General features: G+C 45.3%; 2 protein-coding genes across 4 annotated transcripts in view; both read left to right on the top strand.

Moving 5' to 3' along the window:
- The window catches only part of LOC106610859 (centrosomal protein of 170 kDa protein B), a 54,083-nt gene extending 39,547 nt beyond the window's left edge, over nt 1-14,536 (top strand). For 2 of the 3 annotated variants that reach the window (XM_082955652.1, XM_082955653.1), the window contains 13 exons: nt 538-651; nt 1,747-2,229; nt 2,326-3,353; nt 3,582-3,728; nt 4,254-4,371; nt 4,474-6,162; nt 7,439-7,667; nt 8,309-8,444; nt 9,519-9,656; nt 9,819-9,907; nt 10,228-10,321; nt 10,437-10,488; nt 10,653-14,536. In XM_082955652.1, the coding sequence (XP_082811778.1) occupies nt 538-651; nt 1,747-2,229; nt 2,326-3,353; nt 3,582-3,728; nt 4,254-4,371; nt 4,474-6,162; nt 7,439-7,667; nt 8,309-8,444; nt 9,519-9,656; nt 9,819-9,907; nt 10,228-10,321; nt 10,437-10,488; nt 10,653-10,879 (4,544 nt within the window). In that variant the 3' untranslated portion in view covers nt 10,880-14,536. The remainder of the gene's footprint in view (nt 1-537; nt 652-1,746; nt 2,230-2,325; nt 3,354-3,581; nt 3,729-4,253; nt 4,372-4,473; nt 6,163-7,438; nt 7,668-8,308; nt 8,445-9,518; nt 9,657-9,818; nt 9,908-10,227; nt 10,322-10,436; nt 10,489-10,652) is intronic. The other variant, XM_082955654.1, reaches the window with a different exon arrangement.
- A 165-nt stretch (nt 14,537-14,701) lies between these two features.
- LOC106610861 (5'-3' exonuclease PLD4) lies at nt 14,702-20,327 on the top strand. Its single transcript, XM_014210504.3, has 11 exons — nt 14,702-14,806; nt 14,897-14,972; nt 15,113-15,285; nt 15,408-15,591; nt 15,671-15,791; nt 18,354-18,481; nt 18,578-18,778; nt 19,000-19,139; nt 19,261-19,426; nt 19,520-19,616; nt 19,776-20,327. The coding sequence occupies exons 2-11, from the start codon at nt 14,898-14,900 to the stop codon at nt 19,979-19,981; spliced, it is 1,491 nt and encodes a 496-aa protein (XP_014065979.1). The 5' UTR covers nt 14,702-14,806; nt 14,897; the 3' UTR covers nt 19,982-20,327.
- Nucleotides 20,328-20,379: the final 52 nt, after the last annotated feature.

Here is a 20,379-nt window from a genome sequence, read left to right as displayed (position 1 = left end):
GCAAGTACTGTATGACCATGTACTGTAGATGGAAGGTTATCAGTTTGTCTCAATGTTCTGCTCTGGAGAGACGAGTCATTGTAAACCAGTGTATGAAAAGCATCACATTTGTTATATTTCTGCGTCTCCTCCCTTTAGTGAAGATTAGGATTACCATGTCCAGTCTCATTCTCCTCCTCCGAGGATTATGTATTGTGTGTCACGTGACCTCGTTTATAACTCCAGGCCCCTCTACCTGCTTTGTCAATGGCTGATTCTTATCAAAGTTATTAAATTGATGGAACATTTTAGGACAGAATGCAACATATTATCCACTGCGACTGTTTGTGCTACGCTTATTTGTAATGTTTCAATGTACAGCTTTACTTCAAACCCAGACATTATAGGGTTTGCAATCATTCTGCCATGTGACTACTACATCATTCAGTTTTTGTATTTATTATAGTCCAGCAAAATGAAGGCAGTTGCTGCTGTACTAACTCTGTTCTCTCTCTGTCCATGTATCTGCTCGTGTGTGTGTGTGTGTCTGTCTGTTAGTGGCCAGTGAGGCTCCAGTGTCCAAGCCCACTCCTCTATATGGGCAGCCGTCGTGGTGGGGGGAGGATGATGCTGAACACGGTGAAGGACAGCGGCCAGACGAGGACCCTGCAGGTCTGGAACAAACACTTCTCTACTATTAGTATGCTATCAGTTCATTTGTTTCTCCGGATATGTGAGAGTGAGCATGTCACTCTCTGAAAGAGGCCTGGCACTTCAATATTGTTATTAGCTGTGCTAACTCATAAAGGTTACAGCCATTGTATTTGATTAGAGTGGCAAGCATAATACTTTGTTATGCATCACACCAAAGGTTTTCAATACATCCATTGAGAGATTGATGGTGTTTAGCTCTGTAGTGCCTACTGGTGACCAGGAGTTGCCAGTGTCACACTGAGCCAGGTTGGTCCAGGGCCATCCCAGGCCACCGGGCAGTGCCTCGTGATGGATTACCCCTGTAAGACCAGGGGACAGGGTGGAGGAGAGAGGAGGGAGGGTGACTGTTAGCCTCATGCTGCCCAGCCTGGCTGGAACGGATTACCACTCTCCTTTGGACTCCAAGCTCCCACAGTGACATTTCCTCACGCCCAGCTGGCCTGGCACCCATCGATTGGCTGATGTTTTTGTTTGTTTACTTAGTCAAGCCACATTATTTGTGGCTGCAGATTTATCGGGAATACTTGGCAGACTGAGTTTAATGGGATTTGTTTTCCTTTGAATATTGAATATTTCATTCGAGTAGTGTCTGTGATTCCTTCCCTTACCCACCTCATACTGCATGTCCTTTGTGCCTGTAGTTTACAGTAGGGCTGGGAATTGCCAGGGACCTCATAATGCATTATTATCATGATACTTAGGTGCCGTTATGATATGTACTGCGTTTCTCATGATTCTCACAATTCTGTGTATTGCGATTCGATATTGCGATTTGATGTTCCAAAAATATTGCTCACTATATGTCTGCTTCAGAGAGACGAGAGAGCATGATAAAACTGGTTTTGATCAGTCAGGGAAATAAAAGTGTGAGTTTTGGCGCCCACGAGCGCTAGCTAACGCTAATGATATCAAATATATCAATATAATATCGTTCAAAATAATATTGAGATATGTAACTTTATCGATTTCCCCCCCCCCCCCCCAAAATCACTAGTTTACGGTATTGGTCTATATAGTATTGATCTATATTGTCCCCTGTGTCTGCCCCTACAGAGAATACTAAAGAGAGCTACAGACAGGTCAACGGCTCCCTGTCAGACAGCCAGGCCAGGTCAATCTACTCGCACCACAGGGAGCCCAGCTACTTTGAGATCCCCACCAAGGAGTTCCAGCAGCGGGAGCTCCTGGAGGTTCCCACTAAGGACACTGACCCCCCTACTGTCCCTGTTCTCCCCCCAGCCCCCACCTCCACACCCCCTGTGGTGCAGAGCCACGCCTCCTTCACCATCGAGTTTGATGAATGCATGCCGGGCAAAATCAAGATCAAAGACCATGTGACCAAGTTCTCCTTCCACCAGCAACGCAAGCTCCTGAGTAAGGAGGCAGTCACCGCACCCACTGAGGTGATGTCAGCAGAGAGCAAGGTGGCTGATTGGCTGGACCAAAGCGACGTGCGCATGATGCAGAGGTGGTCTCAGACAGAGGACATTTTCAACACCAACAGTGACCTGCCCATCTACAACAAGGCTTCCACAGGTGAGTGACTCAATGATTTATACACTGAATCCACTGTTACTATCCACTGTTACTGTCAGAGCTTTCAAGCTAACATGTTTCTGTATTTATTGTCAGGCCATCACCATGAGGATGGGAATCGGGGCAACTCTGAGGATTCTGTTGTGAACGGGAAGCAGGTTATCCAGTCAAAGCCACCGATGGGGCCTCTCTCAACCCATCTGTGGCCCCCTAGACCCTTCACACACCCTGACTCAGAGGAGCTTCTGTCCAGCTCCCCTCCAGAGACTCACTCCCCTCCTCAGAGCCAGGGCAAAGCAGACCCCCAGCAGGCCTTCGTCATCGAGTTCTTTGATGGCAATCCACGCAAGAAGCGTTCACAGACCTTCACCAACAACACAGTCCAACCCGACAGCCCGGCCCTCAGGAACAAGCTGGAGAAGAAGTTGGGCCCCAGCAACCCCACCCAGCAGTATACCATACCCCTGAAGGGCCCGGGCTCTGGAGGCCCCCAGAAGGCCGGCTCCCTGAGGCGGCAGAAGACGGAGGATCGGATCAATACTAGCTTCTCTTCCCAATCCTCCTCCATACAGCCCAGGCCCTTTAGAAGTGTGGGTCGCAGGTCCAAACTGGCCCAGGACTTCACTGCTGAGTTCCTAAGGGAGTCCAGACAGGAGACTCAACCGAGCATGAACACAACCTGGGAGAGGAAGACTTCACCTGTGTCTCCTACCATCAGTCCACCACCAACAGAAATGGCAGAAGTGCCCATCTCCCATCATACCTCACCAAGCCCCCCTCAGCCCCTTGTCTCATATCTGACTCAGACCTCCACCGTCAACCAGCCTGTGTCCCCGAAAGCCCCTCTAATATCCCTGGTCAACCACACCCTGGAGGCCGCACGGACCCTGGAGGCCGCACGGACCCTGGAGGCCGCACGGACCCTGGAGGCCGCACGGACCCTGGAGGCCGCACGGACCCTGGAGGCCGCACGGACCCTGGAGGCCGCACGGACCCTGGAGATTGGAAGCCCCAGAAGCTTGGGGAATGAGGAGGATGATGCCTTGAGTGAAGCAGGCACTTACACCATCGAGACAGAGGTCCAGGATGAAGAGGTGGTGGAGGCACGCAGCAAGATAGACCAGGCAAGTCTCTTCGCCTTACTCTCTGTAACAGTCTTATCTCTCCAAGTTTGTTTTAATATCACACCTTGTCATGCCATGAGCTTCAGCCTGAGAACCTGCCTTGTCAAGTATCCGACAGCCATGCTATCTAACAAAAGCCACCATGGGTGTCACACAGGAGCGTAGAGGACTTGGCAGCCTCCAGCCCTGGAGCGACAGTATTCACACATCATGCTTTGTTTCTGACAGGTGTTTGGGGTTGTTGAGGGGCCAGAGCAGCCCAGCCACACTGCAGCAGCATATAAGCCTGTTAAGGCTCAGGACAGGGAGGAGCTTAGGGAGAGTAGCTCTGTGGATCTAAGGCCAGCTCCAGGGCAGGGACAGAATCAGCTGCAGGTAAACCCCCAGCCGGCCTCAGTGTGGTGACAGATTCCCAGAGCTAACGCAATCAAACAAACAATCAATCTGTCTGTCAATTAATTCATCTACTGGGTCAATAAACTGGGAAGCACAACTCTGCATGTTTTGGTCTCTTGATTCTCCATGGTTTCTCCTTATCTCCCTCGCAGATATTGTGTAGTCTCTTTTGGTTTCTGGGGGTGTTGGTGTTGTAGTTCTTTACTTCCTGCTGGGTTTGGATGTGACCAACTGGTTTTCTCTTGTGGTGTCCTTGGTTTCTATCTGAGGAATAGGAATGGCTTTGTGGAGGTTGGCATGTTGTTGCTGTCATAGGATATTTTTTAATATCTGAAAATGGCACTAACATCCCAAGCTGTAAATGTGTCTATTCCCTAATAGATTTTTCAATCGTAAATTATAATTTCTTGAACGGGATTGTGTTATTTTTCTTTGTATTGTAAGCGTTATTGTGTTTACTGACTGCTGTCGTGACATGAATAACTAGAGTGATCCTTCATGCAGGTGTCTGGTGGCTCTAAGTGGGTGTCTCGCTGGGCCAGCCTGGCAGACAGCTACACAGACTCTGGCCCCGCCTCAGGCCTCTTCGACATCCCCTCACAGATTGAGCTGTCAGGAGGAGGTAAGACACCTGATGGGAATTTGCACAAAATTTGAAATGATAATGAGTTGTAGTCCTGATTATCAACTTCATAAAAAAATGCATCCTTCTGTTTCCATTCAGTTGGTGGGAGGACCGGCTATCAGGCGATGCTCAGTTGCAACGTCAAAAGTGTGGAATCAGAAGGCCAGAGTTCCAGAACACGGCGGATTCTGCCTCAGGCACCGTTGGTGGAGAAGAATGAGACTCCAACTCCCAGCATTCTAGTCCATCAGGACACTTACTCTACCTATGATGTCAGCGAGAAGAGCTCCAGAGCCCTCTGTCCACAGGAGGGCCTCCACAACCTGTCCGTACAGGACGACCTAGACCCAGACAGCCTGAGTGATGCCAGTAAGTCAGACGACGGCTCCATCGTAGACCAGAGGACGACGCCCACACCAGATATGACAGACAAGAGTTCATCTCAGAGCAGAGAAGAGGAGAGGCCCAGACTCCCACCCAAGTCTACATCATTCTACATCGACTCTGAGGAGCGGGGATCCAGACCCAATACGCCCAGGACTGAGAGAAAACTACCACCTCCTCCTAATACACCACAGTTCTCCACAGCCACCCTGACCAAACAGCGGGGTGGACAGGACTCACAGAAGACTGTGAAGCACAACTCGTCAGCTCCCAAGCTGGACTACCAGGGTAGAGTCAGCCCTCAGCCCAAGGAGATCTCAGTGTCTCTGGTCAGGCAGGAGAGCTTCACTAAGGACCAGCCAAGTGATGCTGCACAGGTCACCAGACTGCCCCACATCTCCAGCCAGCCTGCTCTGAATGACTCAGACCCTGCTGAGGTGTTCCAGGGTATCTGCAGCCAGGACACCCACTCCTACCTCAAGGAGACTGAGGATGCTCTGGCTGCCCTGGAGGCCAAGCTCCAGGCCCAGACTGATGTAGTTCCCTGCCCCGTAGATGACGCTCTGTCTGGGGAGTCTGACATAGACTCAGCCAGCACTGCCAGCCAGCGCAGCAACCAAACTGCCCCCAAGACCAGATCCAAGAAGCCATCTATCACCTGTGGCCTTCAGAGGGAGAGGTCCTCTGCCAGCTCCTTCACCCAAGAGCCCAGTCGCCTGCCGTCAGCCCATGATCGCCTGTCAGAAAAGCAGCGGTCTCAGGGAGAAGATAGCAGCAATAAGCCTGAACCAGGCAGGAGGCTGGGGATGAGACGCAGTGTGGGCAAACATGGCTCCATGGACCTTAGCGATGACTCCCAAAGCTCCAGCTTACCCTACTGGCCTGATACTATCTCCTCAGACCAGGAGGGCTACCGGCCCACTGCACGCAAGAAGTACGCCACCCCCCTGCAGAAGGAATCTTCTAAGTCCTCCAAAGTGTCCCAGGCCCTGAGCCGCTCCAACAGCATGTATGCCCCAAGGCCTACTAGAGCCTCCATGCTTCGTCGGGCTCGCCTGGGCGAGGCATCCGACAACGAGGGCACAGAGACGGACAGGATCTCCCAGGAGGCCAGTGGGACCACCAAGGCCTCCCAGGACAGTAAGAAGCAGCTCTCCAGGCTGGACATGCTGGCTCTGCCCCGGAAGAGGACCAGCTCCTTCACCACTCCCAGTGATACAGAGTCGTCCGCACCCAGGACAGGCTTCTCCAACCGCAGCACAGAGTCCAACAGCGGCTCTGGGCGTAAGGCCTCCGTCGCCGGACCCAGCTCTAAGCCTGTGCTAGGCAGGGCCTCTGGAGCTCCCTGCAAACCCATCACCCGCGGCCGCTCCAGCAGTGCCAAATACACCAGCAGCACAGCCAGTGAGTTACACACACAGTCTACTCTTTGTAATGTTATATCATATTTTGCAGTCTTTTGACAAAGTGGTCATTACAGGTAAAAAAAAAAATCTTTCTTAAGTGTTTAAATATGTCCCAGACAATCTTGAAATGTTACAGAAATGTAATGAAACATAAAAATGTCAACTTCTGGATTGGAAGCATCACAATGTAGGTTTGCGTAAAGGAGACCTGTCCTATTAGTGATCTGGATGAATTGGTTTAAGTGAGTTTGAGACAATTAGTTCAACTAACAAGTTACAAGGGGGCAAGCCTAGGTTGTGTTCTTCTGGAGATTGGTTTCATAAGCCATGGTTTAAAGGTCCCTGACCTTTGGCTTTTAACAAGGACCTTCCCTAACAACACTTATGCTGTATTGCTATTTGTAATTTAAATATAACCCCTGCAATTATTTTCTATAGGGGCAATTTCAGGGTAACAGAATTATGCTGAGATGCTGATTTTTCACCTTTTAAAATGTATGCAAAACAAAAACCAATGATTGCAAAGTTCAACAAACTATACAACTCAATGCACAATGACTTAACAATTTCCACAGAAAATTTTACAAAAACACATTTAGTGGAAGAACAGTGCAGATGCAAAGTTCGGTAACAGAATGACAGCACAAACCGCCATTCTGTTACTGTGGAGTTGTATGGTCTGCAATTATTGTTTTTTGTTTGACATAGCTTTTAAGGTGAAATCAGTCTCAGCATCACACTGTTACTGTGCAATTTCCCCTAGAATACCTGTGGTGAAGGTGGATACCATCTGCTCAATGTTCTCATAATCATTATATAACGTTCAATCATAACATGACTGTCTAGAAAATAGTTGTGAGAGTATTGTGGGTCAGATGTCGAATACCGTACATACACTATCCTTTGAGCGATAATTACATTTCTCTTTACTTTGTGACTTCTATGGTCTTCAACAGCATTACTATTTTTTACAGTAGCCATTACTATTGTCGGGTTGAGTGCTCATTTCAGGTTGTGAATGTTTTTGAATAAAAGAAAATCCTAATGAATAACATGTACAGAAAGACTTAGGTTGTCATCTTGCATCAGTACATTTACCATCTGAATGAGCACTTCTACAAAACCCTTCTGTATGGGTCTCTGGGGTGTTATGGGATATGTGGGGTTTGTAGTTTTTTTGCGGTGTCCTTTTCATGGTGTCTCTGTCTTTTCCTGCCTTCCTTCTCATCCTCCTAACCTCACAAACACCGTTCAAACCAATTCATGGCTCCAAGGCTCCAGACGACGGCAGAAAGGCTCTGACTACACCTCCACCTCGGAGGAGGAGTATGACTCTGGTAACCAGGTCACCCCTAAACACAAACGCTCCCAGACCCCCTCAGCCTCCTGCTCCCAGCCCCTCATCCCCCCGCGCCCCAAACCCCGCTCAAGAGACTCGGACCAGGAGAGTCACGAGGGAGACGCCTACCAGAACTGGTCCTCCCACAGTGCTGAGATAGCAAAGTGAGTTGAGATAGCAGGGGGACAACCAGGGCTGGGTCCAGGCATAAGCGGTCGCTTAGGGCACCAGACCCTTTTTTTGTATGTATTTTTAGGATCTCAATCGGCGTCTCAACATTGAGTTCGAAATTTGGTTTTGCATCAGCATTTTTTCTCTTATGTCAGTCATTAGCAGTCACTCAATGATGGCTAGTAATTATTTGATTGGTAAGTCAGTCTAGCAAGCTATCTAAACATGTAGTAATCATGGCCAAATACTGACCGGGCACGCAGGGACCCTGACATCCAGGGAGGCCCCATGGATTTTGTTAGTCACTCTCACTCAGATATAATTAACATGACATTTTGCCATGACTAATACATAGAATTGCAGGAAATTGGCTTTAAAACTGAAAAAGAATTATCTCCACCCCGTTGACAATTTTGGGGGGAAATTACAGGAAATTAGCTGTAAAAATGCCCCCCAAAAATATCTCTGCCCCATGGCAAAATTAGAAGAACAGCATTACATTTCTTATAAAATTGCAAAAATGTCTCTCCGCCCTATGGCAAAATGTGTACAACTTCTGAAAACTTGCTTCAAAACTGCAACACTTTTTCAAGTGCCTGAGGTGTCCCTATGTTGGTCTGTTTTCCCCTTCTAGACTGAGTCAGGACCTGGCTAAAGATCTGGCCATCCTGGCCAGGGAGATCCATGACGTGGCTGGTGATACTGATCCTCAGAGCTCTTCTGGAGTGGAGGCCAACACACCTGCCTCTACCATGTCCACACAGGACGAGGTATGTTAACCACACTGCCTGGTCACACACTTATGGGCCTGATGGAGAGCTTTTCAATTTAAATATTTTCTTTAGCACCCATTAAAGTATATCAAATCAAATCAAATTTATTTATATAGCCCTTCGTACATCAGCTGATATCTCAAAGTGCTGTACAGAAACCCAGCCTAAAACCCCAAACAGCAAGCAATGCATGTGAAAGAAGCACGGTGGCTAGGAAAAACTCCCTAGGAAAAACTCCCTAGAAAGGCCAAAAACCTAGGAAGAAACCTAGAGAGGAACCAGGCTATGAGGGGTGGCCAGTCCTCTTCTGGCTGTGCAGGGTGGATATTATAACAGAACATGGTCAAGATGTTAAAATGTTCATAAATGACCAGCATGGTCAAATAATAATAATCATAGTAGTTGTCGAGGGTGCAACAAGCACGTCCGGTGAACAGGTCAGGGTTCCATAGCCGCAGGCAGAACAGTTGAAACTGGAGCAGCAGCACGGCCAGGTGGACTGGGGACAGCAAGGAGTCATCTTACCAGGTAGTCCTGAGGCATGGTCCTAGGGCTCAGGTCCTCTGAGAGAAAGACAGAAAGAGAGAATTAGAGAGAGCATATTTAAATTCACACAGGACACCGGATAAGACAAGAGAAATACTCCAGATGTAACAGACTGACCCTAGCCCCCCGACACAAACTACTGCAGCATAAATACTGGAGGCTGAGACAGGAGGGATCAGAAGACCTGTCTATCCTTACCTGTCTACACTGGTTCATGTTACAATGGCTGGAGAAGACATACTCAACCTTTAAACCAAGAGTTTCCATTCACTCCTTGCTATCAGACAGCACAGCCATCTCCTCAGGCTGCCGATCCTTCTCAGGTGCACATTTATCAGTTCACTCTCACAACAACATTTAAATTGGTTGCTCTCACATCTGGGGCCAATGCAAAACATTCCGCTGTCATTAATGAGGTCGCATCCATGGATTAATCTTGATCGCTCTGTTTCTATATAAGTTACCTTATGATTGGCACATATCATAACCACCCTTAACTAATGTCTGGCTCCTGTTGTATTGCAGTTGGTCCATCCTATTCCTGAGGCTGGTGTGAACTACCAGAGAGCTCCCCCTGGTTCACCTGCTGCCGGGGACCCCGACCAGACCATGATGAATGAGCAGGAACACAACTCTAAGCACAGACGATGGAACCAGGAAGAGGTTAGACAATAATATTGTTCATACCGCTTCAATCCATTTTGAGAATTTACATTTTAAAAAGCAAATAATTGTCTCTTGATAAGTTGCTGTTTCGTCCAGCGGTGATCAGCCTTGTCTTTGTGGAGAGCTGACTGAATGTATTTATCTGTCATCTCTCTCCAGGTTGTTGTTGATGACCTTATGCTGAATCCAGTGTCCCAGATCTCTCTGGCTATTCGAGAAAACACAGAGCAACTAGCTGAGAAAATAAAGTAAGAATGTATACCTAGACAAGAAGCATGTGCAAAAGTTCATAATACTTCATCAGGCCATTCTCCCCACGACTCATACCAGAACCAGATGAGGAAGTTGTATTAATCCCCTCTGATATGCAGTTAGCTCTGCATGACTAAGTCAGTGATCACAGCCTGCCAGCATGGTTAATGGACTGAGAGTGAGTAGAATATGCTGTGTTGGGCAGATAGTCAATCCTTAAGGAGATATGGGACATCAGATATTCAGTTTAGCAATTCCTCATTTTATACGAGGTTGCTCTGTCTGTACTCGAGCTAGGTTTTTTTTGTGCTTTCAGGGTACTATTCCACAACAAACAGGACGTTTGGGAGGAGATTGAAGCAAAGATCAATGCTGAAAATGACATCCCCGTCCAGAAAGGCTCAAACAAGGTTGGTATTTCCTCAAGTTTCTCCAGACTTATTGGACCAGGTTTATAGGTATTTCCGATGATTTGCTGTATTGTTTATTTCCCTCGGCAGTGTAAAATGCCTATCTGTATTTCAGGAAATCACATCTATTCTCAAAGAGCTCAGAAGAGTTCAGAGACAACTTGAAGGCAAGTGCACCTTCATCACAAATCTTGAGTAAAACCTCCATGTAAACAAGCATCACTTAAAAGCTTTTTTTATTTTATTATTATAAAAAAAATGGTCATTTGCTTTTCTCCCTCAGCATTTCAGATGTGTTGATTTATGCCAAATTTGTCTGTCCCCATCCCAGTCATCAACACCATCATTGAACCCAGTGGGAACCTTGAGCCAGCCAAAACCTCTACTCCTATTTCCCCCTCCTCAGCCAGCGTAAGGCCATCCAGGGCCCCTTCGAGAGACTGGAGATCATTAGGTTCCCAGCGGGGTGAGGGTGGGGTCTCCTCTTCCAGCTCCAGGTCCAGTGAGAGTGTCAGGAGATCAGCTATGGCCTCAGAGGCAGAGAGCTATGTGGTCTGAGTTCTGGAACGCAGTGCCTCCTCTTCACAGCTGCGCCACAATCCCAGGTGTTGAGAGAGTGGATTTGAGAGGGGGAAATGGGCACTGCTAGAGAGAACTGTGGCCCCACTGCACGAAGACACTACTGCACTGTGTGTACACTACTAGAGAACTGAAATGCGTATTGAACTGCCATGGTGTGAGAAGGGGATTGTACAAGACGCACTAAAGCCATGCATTGGTTAGTTCAGCTGAGGGAAAACCCCTTTAAGGCAAGGCCATTATTGTGCCATATACAGTGCATTCGCAAAGTATTCAGACCCCTTGACCTTTTCCACATTTTGTTACGTTACAGCCTTGTTCTAAAATGTATTACATAGTTTTTCCCCCTCATAAATCTACACACAATACCTCATAATAACAAAGCAAAGACATTTTTGCAAATGTATTAAAAATAAAGAACGGAAATATCATATTTACATAAGTATTCAGACCCTTTACTCAGTACTTTGTTGAAGCACCTTTGGCAGCGATTACAGCCTAGAGTTTTCTTGGGTATGATGCTACAATCTTGGCACAATTGTATTGTTCATCATTCCCTCAATCTGGACTAGTCTCCCAGTCCCTGCTGCTGAAAAACATCCCCACAGCATGATGCTGCCACCACCATGATTCACCATAGGGATGGTGCCAGGTTTCCTCTAGACGTGACCCTTTGCATTCAGGCCAAAGAGTTCAATCTTGGTTTCATCAGACCAGAGAATCTTGTTTCTCATGGCCTGAGATTCTTTAGGTGCCTTTTCGCAAACTCCAAGCAGGCTTCATGGGCCTTTTACTGAGAAGTGACTTCTGTCTGGCCACTACCATAAAGGTCTGATTGGTGGAGTGCTGCAGAGATGGTTGTCCTTCTGGAAGGTTCTCCCAACTCCACAGAGGAACTCTGGAGCTCTGTCAGAGTGATCATTGGGTTCTTGTTCACCTCCCTGACCAAGGCCCTTCTCCCCCGATTGCTCATTTTGGCCGGGCGGCTTAGTGGTTCCAAACTTCTTCCATTTAAGAATGATGGAGGCACTGTGTTCTTGGGGACCTTCAATGCTGCAGAAATGTTTCGGTACCCTTGCCCAGATCTGTGCCTCGACACAATCCTGTCTCTGAGCTCTACGGACAATTCCTTCGACCTCATGGCTTGTTTTTTTGCTCAGAATTTCACTGTCAACTGTGGGACCTTATATAGACAGGTGTGTACCTTTCCAAATCATGTCCAATCAATTGAATTTACCACAGGTGGACTCCAATCAATTTGTAGAAACATCTCAAGGATGGAAACAGGATGCACCTGAGCTCAATTTCGAGTCTCATAGCAAAGGGTCTGAATACTTATGTACGTAAGGTATTTCTGTTTATTTTTTTTTCATTTGCACAAAATTCTAAAAACCAGTTTACGCTTTGTCATTATGGGGTATTGTGTGTAGACTGATGAGGGGAAAAAATATAATTTAATACATTTTAGAATAAGGCTGTTACGTAACAATGTGGAAAAAGTCAAGGGGTCTGAATACTTATCTAAGTTGATCTCACTTTCACAAAAGCATACTTGATTATATACATTTTATTTACCTGTTTCGGTGATTTTCATTAATTGAGAAAATGTTGCTGAAATGAACTTAGAGCACAGTATATTTAAAATCCGCTTGAGTATGTTTTATTTAATTAAGTATCTCTTACTAATGCAATTAAATACGATGAAAATTAAATAATATTTTGACTTTGATGAAATGTATGAATAAGTAGAAAGGCGTTCTCCAGGATCCCTTGATAAACCAGTGACTGGGTTTATCAAAGACTTCCCCACTGTATTTTCTTTTTCTGTTGACCACTTTTTATCTCTATGGACCAGACTTGAAGAATGTATATCAAGTATTTAATTGTAATGATTTATATAGTATTAAAGCGTTTATAAGTTGGCACTTGGACACTTGCTTTGAGCTAAGAGAAGAATGTTATTTTTCTGGTCTTTTAAAAGAGACTGAAGCATTTTAGAGATGACATGTAAGAATGGGTCTAGGAGTCACTGTTTCACAAGGTATCTCACATTGCCAGTAGAAACATGTCATGATCAGATGTGTTTTGTGCCTTTTTTATTCTTTAGAGTCAAAAGTAGCAATTAGGTCTGCCTCATATCTGACATTAGAAGTTTCCTTGTTCTCAGAACTGAACGTTTGTGTGGAATGTACTGTATGGTTGGGTGGGCAGGGCAGTGGGGTTTAGTGGTGTGGTAGAACATCTAGGTTTAATCACCTGACAACAGCCAACTATATGGAGTGAGTAGTTGCATAGCTCAGCCCAGAGATTTTAAGCTTTAACACCGAATGAAACACAGGACTCATTCAGGACTTCTACCAGCTAGCGCCATTTGGAAAGTGTTTGTTAGTATTGCCGATAGGTTTGATTGTCAACCTGTCAGTTGATTGCACAGCTGTCTATACTGTGGTCAGCGATATCGCAGTGCTGTTTACTTTCTGTTCCCTTCTTGATTCCCCTTTCTCGGTTTAAATTGTGACCCGTGGCTTCAATTTTGCTCAAGTTTACCATTGAAACATCTAGTAAAGGTTTTTGTGTGTGTCCTTTCAAACTATATAAACTAGTGACCCGCAGTGTTTGGCATTATACCCTGATAAAGACTGCTTGGCTGTCGAAACATTGGTTCTAAAACTATTGCATCGGAGCTCCTAGAGTGTGCGGCTCTCAAATGCCCTCTGACAGTTTTGCTTTCTGGAGATATTTCCTCCAGTTTTATTGCTGTACACTCCTTCATTCCTTAAATAAGCACACCACACTAGCTGGTCTCCTGTTTTGTTGATGCCAGTTTATTAGGCCTATTATGTGCAGTGTCAAAAGCAAGATGCACATGCTGTTCATTGTTTTGTTATAATCTAATTATAATTGTGAGTGACAATTAGCAGAAATTCTGTGCAATTATAAATTAAATAAACATGTCTTATGTATATACATATCTAAAAGTTTGATCTGGAGATGACCTCCATCTAGTATTTTGCACTATTGTAATACCATCAGGACCATTCAACATTATATGCTGAGAAGCTACACTTTAAGCCCCCTTTTTTACTAATGGGGTTGTGTTCATTCTTTTAAAGATTGTATAAATGCTCTCCTGTCCAGAATGAGAGGAGGCTGAAAGTTCAATGAAATTAAAGGACTGCAGTCCACCACAAGTGCTTTCCTCTTTTCTAACCAATTTGTGTAGCTGTACATGAAGTAGTAACCACAATTTCCCTCAGTGCCACAAAGCCTTTTAGGATATATTGTTTCACGCCACAAAGTACAGTACTTGTTTACACCCATGAGCTCAGTTAAATCTGTCTCTGAGCTTTTGATTGCTATGGCTCTGTGCTATCCCTTGCAGTTCTTCATCAAAAGCTCCAATCAAATTAGAAAAATCTTGGTGTAAGTCATGAGTCCCATTTTGTTAAACCTGTCCATATCCCTTCAAAGTCATCACCATGGTTTGGTTTTTTGGTTGTTTGGCTTTTGCACCCTAAACAAAAAAGTTTCCACTTCTTTATTTTTTTATTGATGTTTTCCAGAATTAATCTATTGGAAAAGTTATCATTTAGAAAATGGGATTCAATTTTTTGTAATAAACTGATTTGTAATCAATTATGTGGTGTGCTGTCATCTTCCAAATTTTGATTACAAAGCCACTTGTTTGATATAGGCCTAATACTGTAGAACTCAACACATTTACATGTTTTACAAGTCATTGTATTTATATGTCTTGATCTGTCAGAAAGAGAAATGAAAGAAAAAACAGGAACCATGTATGTTACTGTGTACAGTAAATGTCATACGTCTTAGTTTCATATCAGTTTCTGTGGACGTAGAGGAAGAACAAATCCCTTGAAGTAGACAACACCTGCTTTACTCTGTGTAGGTCATTTTTGTATGTTAAATGCTGTTTAAATCTATGTTTAAAATTATATTGATGATCAATAACATTTTAGGTCTGAATTTCAACAGGATGCCAGGAACATCAGTGCCAGAGATGTCCTCTCCTTACAGGACTTTACATGATAGCTATGTTCCCAACCGAAGGGTAAGAGTTGCTTGTCAAGCATTTGTCAAAGTTTTTAGTAGAATCTTATTCTAACTTCTGTTCATATTTATGTTGAAATCTATTTTTTCTGTCCTCATTTTTCATAAACATCACACTTGGTTGTGTCCCCGTGCTCTCAGGGCTCAAAACGGCTTGTGTCTATAGCTGTGGTTGTGGGATGTTTGACTGCTTTGGGTGCACTGCTCTCCTTTTCAATATTGGACAAGTGCACAGAAGAAGAGCATTTCCAAAATGACAAGCTCTTCCAAGAAACAAGAACTGATCAAAATAACATTTCTGATGAGCAAAGCCGGTGAGCTTCATGTAGCAATGTAAAACAGTGCAATTTTTTTCAAGGGAATTGGATGCTTTGTTTCCAGTTTATAATCATCCCCAAAGACTAGTAATTAAGAGGTCCTGTTGTGAATTCCTCAGAATTATCCTTGTGGAGAGCATTCCCCTGTATATGAAATATGACGACAATGCAACCTTTGGGACCCCAGTGGACAAGGCCTGGAGAGATCTCCTGTCCATGGCAACCAACCAAGTCGATGTGGCTTCCTTCTACTGGACTCTTACCGGTGATGACATCAATATGAACTCTTCCACTGACTTACCTGTGAGTTCTAAAAAAGCCATTGCAGGCAAATTCATCCCTGTAAATTTGCCTGCACTTTATCTACTGTCATCATCAACAGGGAAAGGACATACTGGAGCAGCTTGGAGCTTTGCCTTCCAGAAACGTATCGGTGAGGGTTGTGACGAGTATTCCCTCTATGCTGACAAACTCCACAGATCTACAAGTTCTGAGACAGAAAGGTCTGAAAACATCCCTTTAATCAGTGTTTCCCAACCCTGGTCCTCCAGTAGCCCCTACAGTACACATTTTTATTGTAACCCTGGACACACACACCTGATTCAACATGCAAAAAAAAAAAAAACGTTTTTGTACCTTTTATTTAATTAGGCAAGTCAGTTAGGAACAAATTCTTATTTACAATGACGGCCTACCGGGGAACATTGGGTTAACTGCCTTGTTCAGGGGCAGAATGACATATTTTTACCTTGTCAGCTTGGTGATTTGATCCAGCTACCTTTTGGTTACTGGCCCAATCCTCTAACTGCTAGGCTACCTGCCGCCCCAAATCATCAAACCCTCAATGAGTTGAATGAGGTGCATTTGTCCAGGGCACAATGAAAATGTGTACTGTTGGGGGAACTGGAGGACCAGGGTTGGGAAACAAATCAAATTTTATTAGTCACATGGCCAAATACAACCTTACAGTGAAATGCTTACTTACAAGCCCCTAACCAACAATGCAGTTTAAAAAATATGAAACAGAATAACAAATAAAAGTAACAAGTAGTTAAAGAGCAGCAGTAAAATAACAATAGCGAGACTATATACAGGGGGTAGCGGTACCGACTCAATGTGCGGGAGCACTGGTTAGTCGAGGTAATTGAGGTAATATGTATATGCAGGTAGAGTTAAAGTGACTATGCATAGATAAAAAACAGAGTAGCAGCAGTGTAAAAGAGGGAGGGGGGGGGGGGTAATGCAAATAGTCTGGGTAGCCATTTGATTAGATGTTCAGGAGTCTTATGGCTTGGGGGTGGAAGCAGTTTAGAAGCCTCTTGGACCTAGACTTTGGTGCTCCGGGTACCGCTTGCTGTGCGGTAGAGAGAGAACAGTCTATGACTAGGGTGGCTGGAGTCTTTGACAATTTTTAGGGCCTTCCTCTGACACCGCCTGGTATAGAGGTCCTGGATGGCAGGAAGCTTGGCCCCAGTGATGTACTGGGCCGTACGCACTACCCTCTGTAGTGCCTTGCGGTCGGAGGCCGAGCAGTTGTCATACCAGGCAGTGATGCAACCAGTCAGAATACTTTCGATGGTGCAGCTGTAGAACCTTTTGAGGATCTGAGGACCCATGCCAAATATTTTCAGTCTCCTGAGGGGGAATAGGTTTTGCCATGCCCTCTTCACGACTGTCTTGGTGCGCTTGGACCATGTTAGTTTGTTGGTGATGTGGACACCAAGGAACTTGAAGCTCTCAACCTGCTCCTCTACAGCCCCGTCGATGAGAATGGGGGCGTGCTCGGGCCTCCTTTTCCTGTAGTCCACAATCATCACCTTTTTTGTCTTTTTTTATTTTATTTCACCTTTATCACTTTGAAGGAGAGATTGTTGTCCTGGCACCACACGGCCAGGTCTCTGACCTCCCTATAGGCTGTCTCGTCGTTGTTGGTGATCAGGCCTACCACTGTTGTGTCATCAGACAACTTAATGGTGTTGGAGTTGTGCCTGGCCGTGCAGTCATGAGTGAACAGGGAGTACAGGAAGGGACTGAGCACGCACCCCTGAGGGGCCCTTGTGTTGAGGATCAGTGTGGCGGATGTGTTGTTACTTACCCTTACCACCTGGGGTCAGTAAGTCCAGGATCCAGTTTCAGAGGGAGGTGTTTAGTCCCAGGGTCCTTAGCTTATTGATGAGCTTTGAGGGCACTATAGTGTTGAACGCTGAGCTGTAGTTAATGAATAACATTCTCACATAGGTGTTCCTTTTGTCCAGATGGGAAAGGGCAGTGTGGAGTGCATTAGAGATTGCATCTGTGGATCTGTTAGGACGGTATGCAAATTGGAGTGGGTCTAGGGTTTCTGGGATAAGGGTGTTGTGAGCCATGACCAGCCTTTCAAGCACTTCATAGTGTTCTTGGGCACAGGGACTATGGTGGTCTGCTTAAAACATGTTGGTATTACAGCTCTCGGACAGGGAGAGGTTGAAAATGTCAGTGAAGGCACCTGCCAGTTGGTCAGTGCATGCTCTCAGTACACGTCCTGGTAATCCGTCTGGCACTGCGGCCTTGTGAATGTTGACCTGTTTAAAGGTCTTACATCGGCTGCAGAGAGCGTGATCACACAGTCGTCCGGAACAGCTGGTGCTCTCATTCATGTTTCAGTGTTATTTGCCTCGAAGCGAGCATAGAAGTAGTTTAGCTCATCTGGTAGGCTCGTGTCACTGGGCAGCTCGCGGCTGTGCTTCCCTTTGTAGTCTAATGGTTTGCAAGCCCTGCCACATCCGACGAGCATCGGAGCCGGTGTAGTACGATTCAATATTAGTCCTGTATTGATGCTTTGCCTGTTTGATGGAGGGCATAGCTGGATTCTATAAGCTTCCAGGTTATAGTCCCGCTCCTTGAAAGCGGCAGCCTTTTAGCTCAGTGCGGATGTTGCCTGTAATACATGGCTTCTGGTTGGGGTATGTACGTACGGTCCCTGTGGGGACGACGTTATCGATGCACTTGTTGATGAAGCCAATATACCTTGTATATTATCCTACTGTATTTGAATCTTTAAATGTAATTTCATTGGTTTTCTGTAGGAGTCCAAGTAAGAAAGGTGCACTTTGGGCGTTTGACTGGGGGTGTACTCCACAGCAAGTTCTGGATTGTTGATAGGAGACACATATTCCTAGGAAGTGCCAACATGGATTGGAGGGCTCTTACACAGGTAAAGGTCTAGTGATGATATAATAGACTTACCTTTGAATACTCCACTCGCTTTGCTCCTACATGTGTCATGACAGGTAACAATGCACTATCTTAGGTTAAGGAACTGGGAGTGGTGATCTACAACTGCTCTAGTCTGGCTGAAGACCTCCAAAAGATATTTGAGTCCTACTGGGTGATGGGTCATCTCAACAGCTCCATCCCAGACCCTTGGCCCTCCAAATATGACACTGCCATCAACAAAGAACATCCCCTGCTGCTGAAGGCTGATAATGTTTCAAGCAAAATCTACATTACAGTGAGTCCATTCTCTTTCACTTCCCCATTCTGTGCTTTCAGAGGGCCCAGATCATAAAACCAGTAGCATCTGAATAAAACCTGAGAGAATTAAAGAGGGTGCCCATTGTCCAACACATAACAGGTTGAATGGAGATTTCTTTCTCATCTAATGACCATCACAGTTCTACTCATCACAGACCTCTCTTTCTTCCCATGGCATGTCTGTCCTCTCTCTCCCAGGGTTCTCCTCCCTCTTTCTGCCCGACATCTCGGACTCAGGACCTGAATGCCATCCTCTCAGTGATATCAGGGGCGCAGCACTTCATTGATGTGGCAGTCATGGAGTATTTTCCCACCACGCGCTTCATACACCCTCAAAGGTGAACCTACTGTCCTACCAGGCTCATAGCATTTTTCAATACGCCCTTGAGTTTTACTTACAACTCTGCCATCTTCTTTTATTGTTATATTCATTTAATCAACCTCTAATTTATCCTTTAGGTACTGGCCGGCCATCGATGATGCATTAAAGAGAGCTGCTTTTGAGCGGAATGTTAAGATCCGTCTGCTGGTCAGCTGTGGACGTGATTCTGATCCAGCCATGCTGCCTTTCCTTCAGTCTCTAGCCTCCCTGAATTACCCTGCCCATAACATCAGCATTCAAGTGGTAGGAAGACACATATAGCCTACAGGTATTATTATTCAACCATGTGGTTGTTTTCCTTTCTGTACTGTAATGCCAGATTGTCCTCTTTTTCAGAAACTGTCCATTGTGCCAGTAGGGAACCAGTCAGAGATTCCCTACTCCAGAGTAAACCATAATAAATACATGGTGACTGATAGAGTGGCATATATTGGTAAGTGTTAGACAGGTGTAACAACAAGGCCTACAGTAGACTTTTCAGAAAATAGTTTAATATGATGCTACTTTATTGTGAACAGACACAGTTCAACTGTATATATGAAGGCATTACATGTAATGAACAGGCTGAATTTCCGATCCTTCTGCCCCTCAGGGACGTCTAACTGGTCTGCTGACTACTTTAACACCACAGCTGGAGTGGGGCTGGTGGTTTCCCAACACACACCAAACTGGCCCTGGGGGACCCAGGCTCTGCAGGGGCAGCTCAGAGCAGTGTTTGACAGGGACTGGCACTCTCAGTTTACTGTATGTTTTGCTGACTTGGGCCATCACCCTGACTGTGCACTCTCAAAAGGATAGGTGCTTTGACTACCATCCATACACTTAGCTATAACAATGTTTACTTTAGAAAAGTAAGGCTTAGGGAAATAACAGTAAGCCTGTTCGGCTGCTTTTTCTAGCCTTGGGTTGTTTCTATAAGGGACGTTGCAACTGAACACATGATTTGTATCATTTGTTTGTTAGGCCACTTCATACCTTTTTTTCCTAATTAAAATGTACTTTGGAACGTTATATACTTCACTGTGTTACCTTTCGCAAGCTGATAAATGCAGTTTCGTTATGTACTTTATTGCTCGTTATTTTTGCAACGAAATTATGTATTATTCAAGTTAATTAATTTGAAATAAAGGCAGCAAAAGACTGAGCTCTGTCTAGTTTATTCAAGGGGTTGTGTTTTTTTCCTCTACAGTAGATGG

This window comes from Salmo salar, chromosome 09 (genome assembly GCF_965601325.2).
Source record: "Salmo salar chromosome 09, fSalSal1, whole genome shotgun sequence".
In the NCBI taxonomy this organism is placed as follows: domain Eukaryota; kingdom Metazoa; phylum Chordata; class Actinopteri; order Salmoniformes; family Salmonidae; genus Salmo; species Salmo salar.
The sequence above is the reverse complement of the archived record's forward strand: the minus strand, read 5'-3'. Positions and strand labels throughout refer to the sequence as shown.

Excerpts from the sequence above, each read along its gene's own strand:
- LOC106610861 (XM_014210504.3), top strand. The coding sequence starts at position 14,898 with ATGCCAGGAACATCAGTGCCAGAGATGTCCTCTCCTTACAGGACTTTA. Across the intron at positions 15,792-18,353 it reads ACAAGTTCTGAGACAGAAAG|GAGTCCAAGTAAGAAAGGTG; the intron begins GTCTGAAAACAT and ends GGTTTTCTGTAG. Across the intron at positions 19,140-19,260 it reads CGCTTCATACACCCTCAAAG|GTACTGGCCGGCCATCGATG; the intron begins GTGAACCTACTG and ends TTTATCCTTTAG.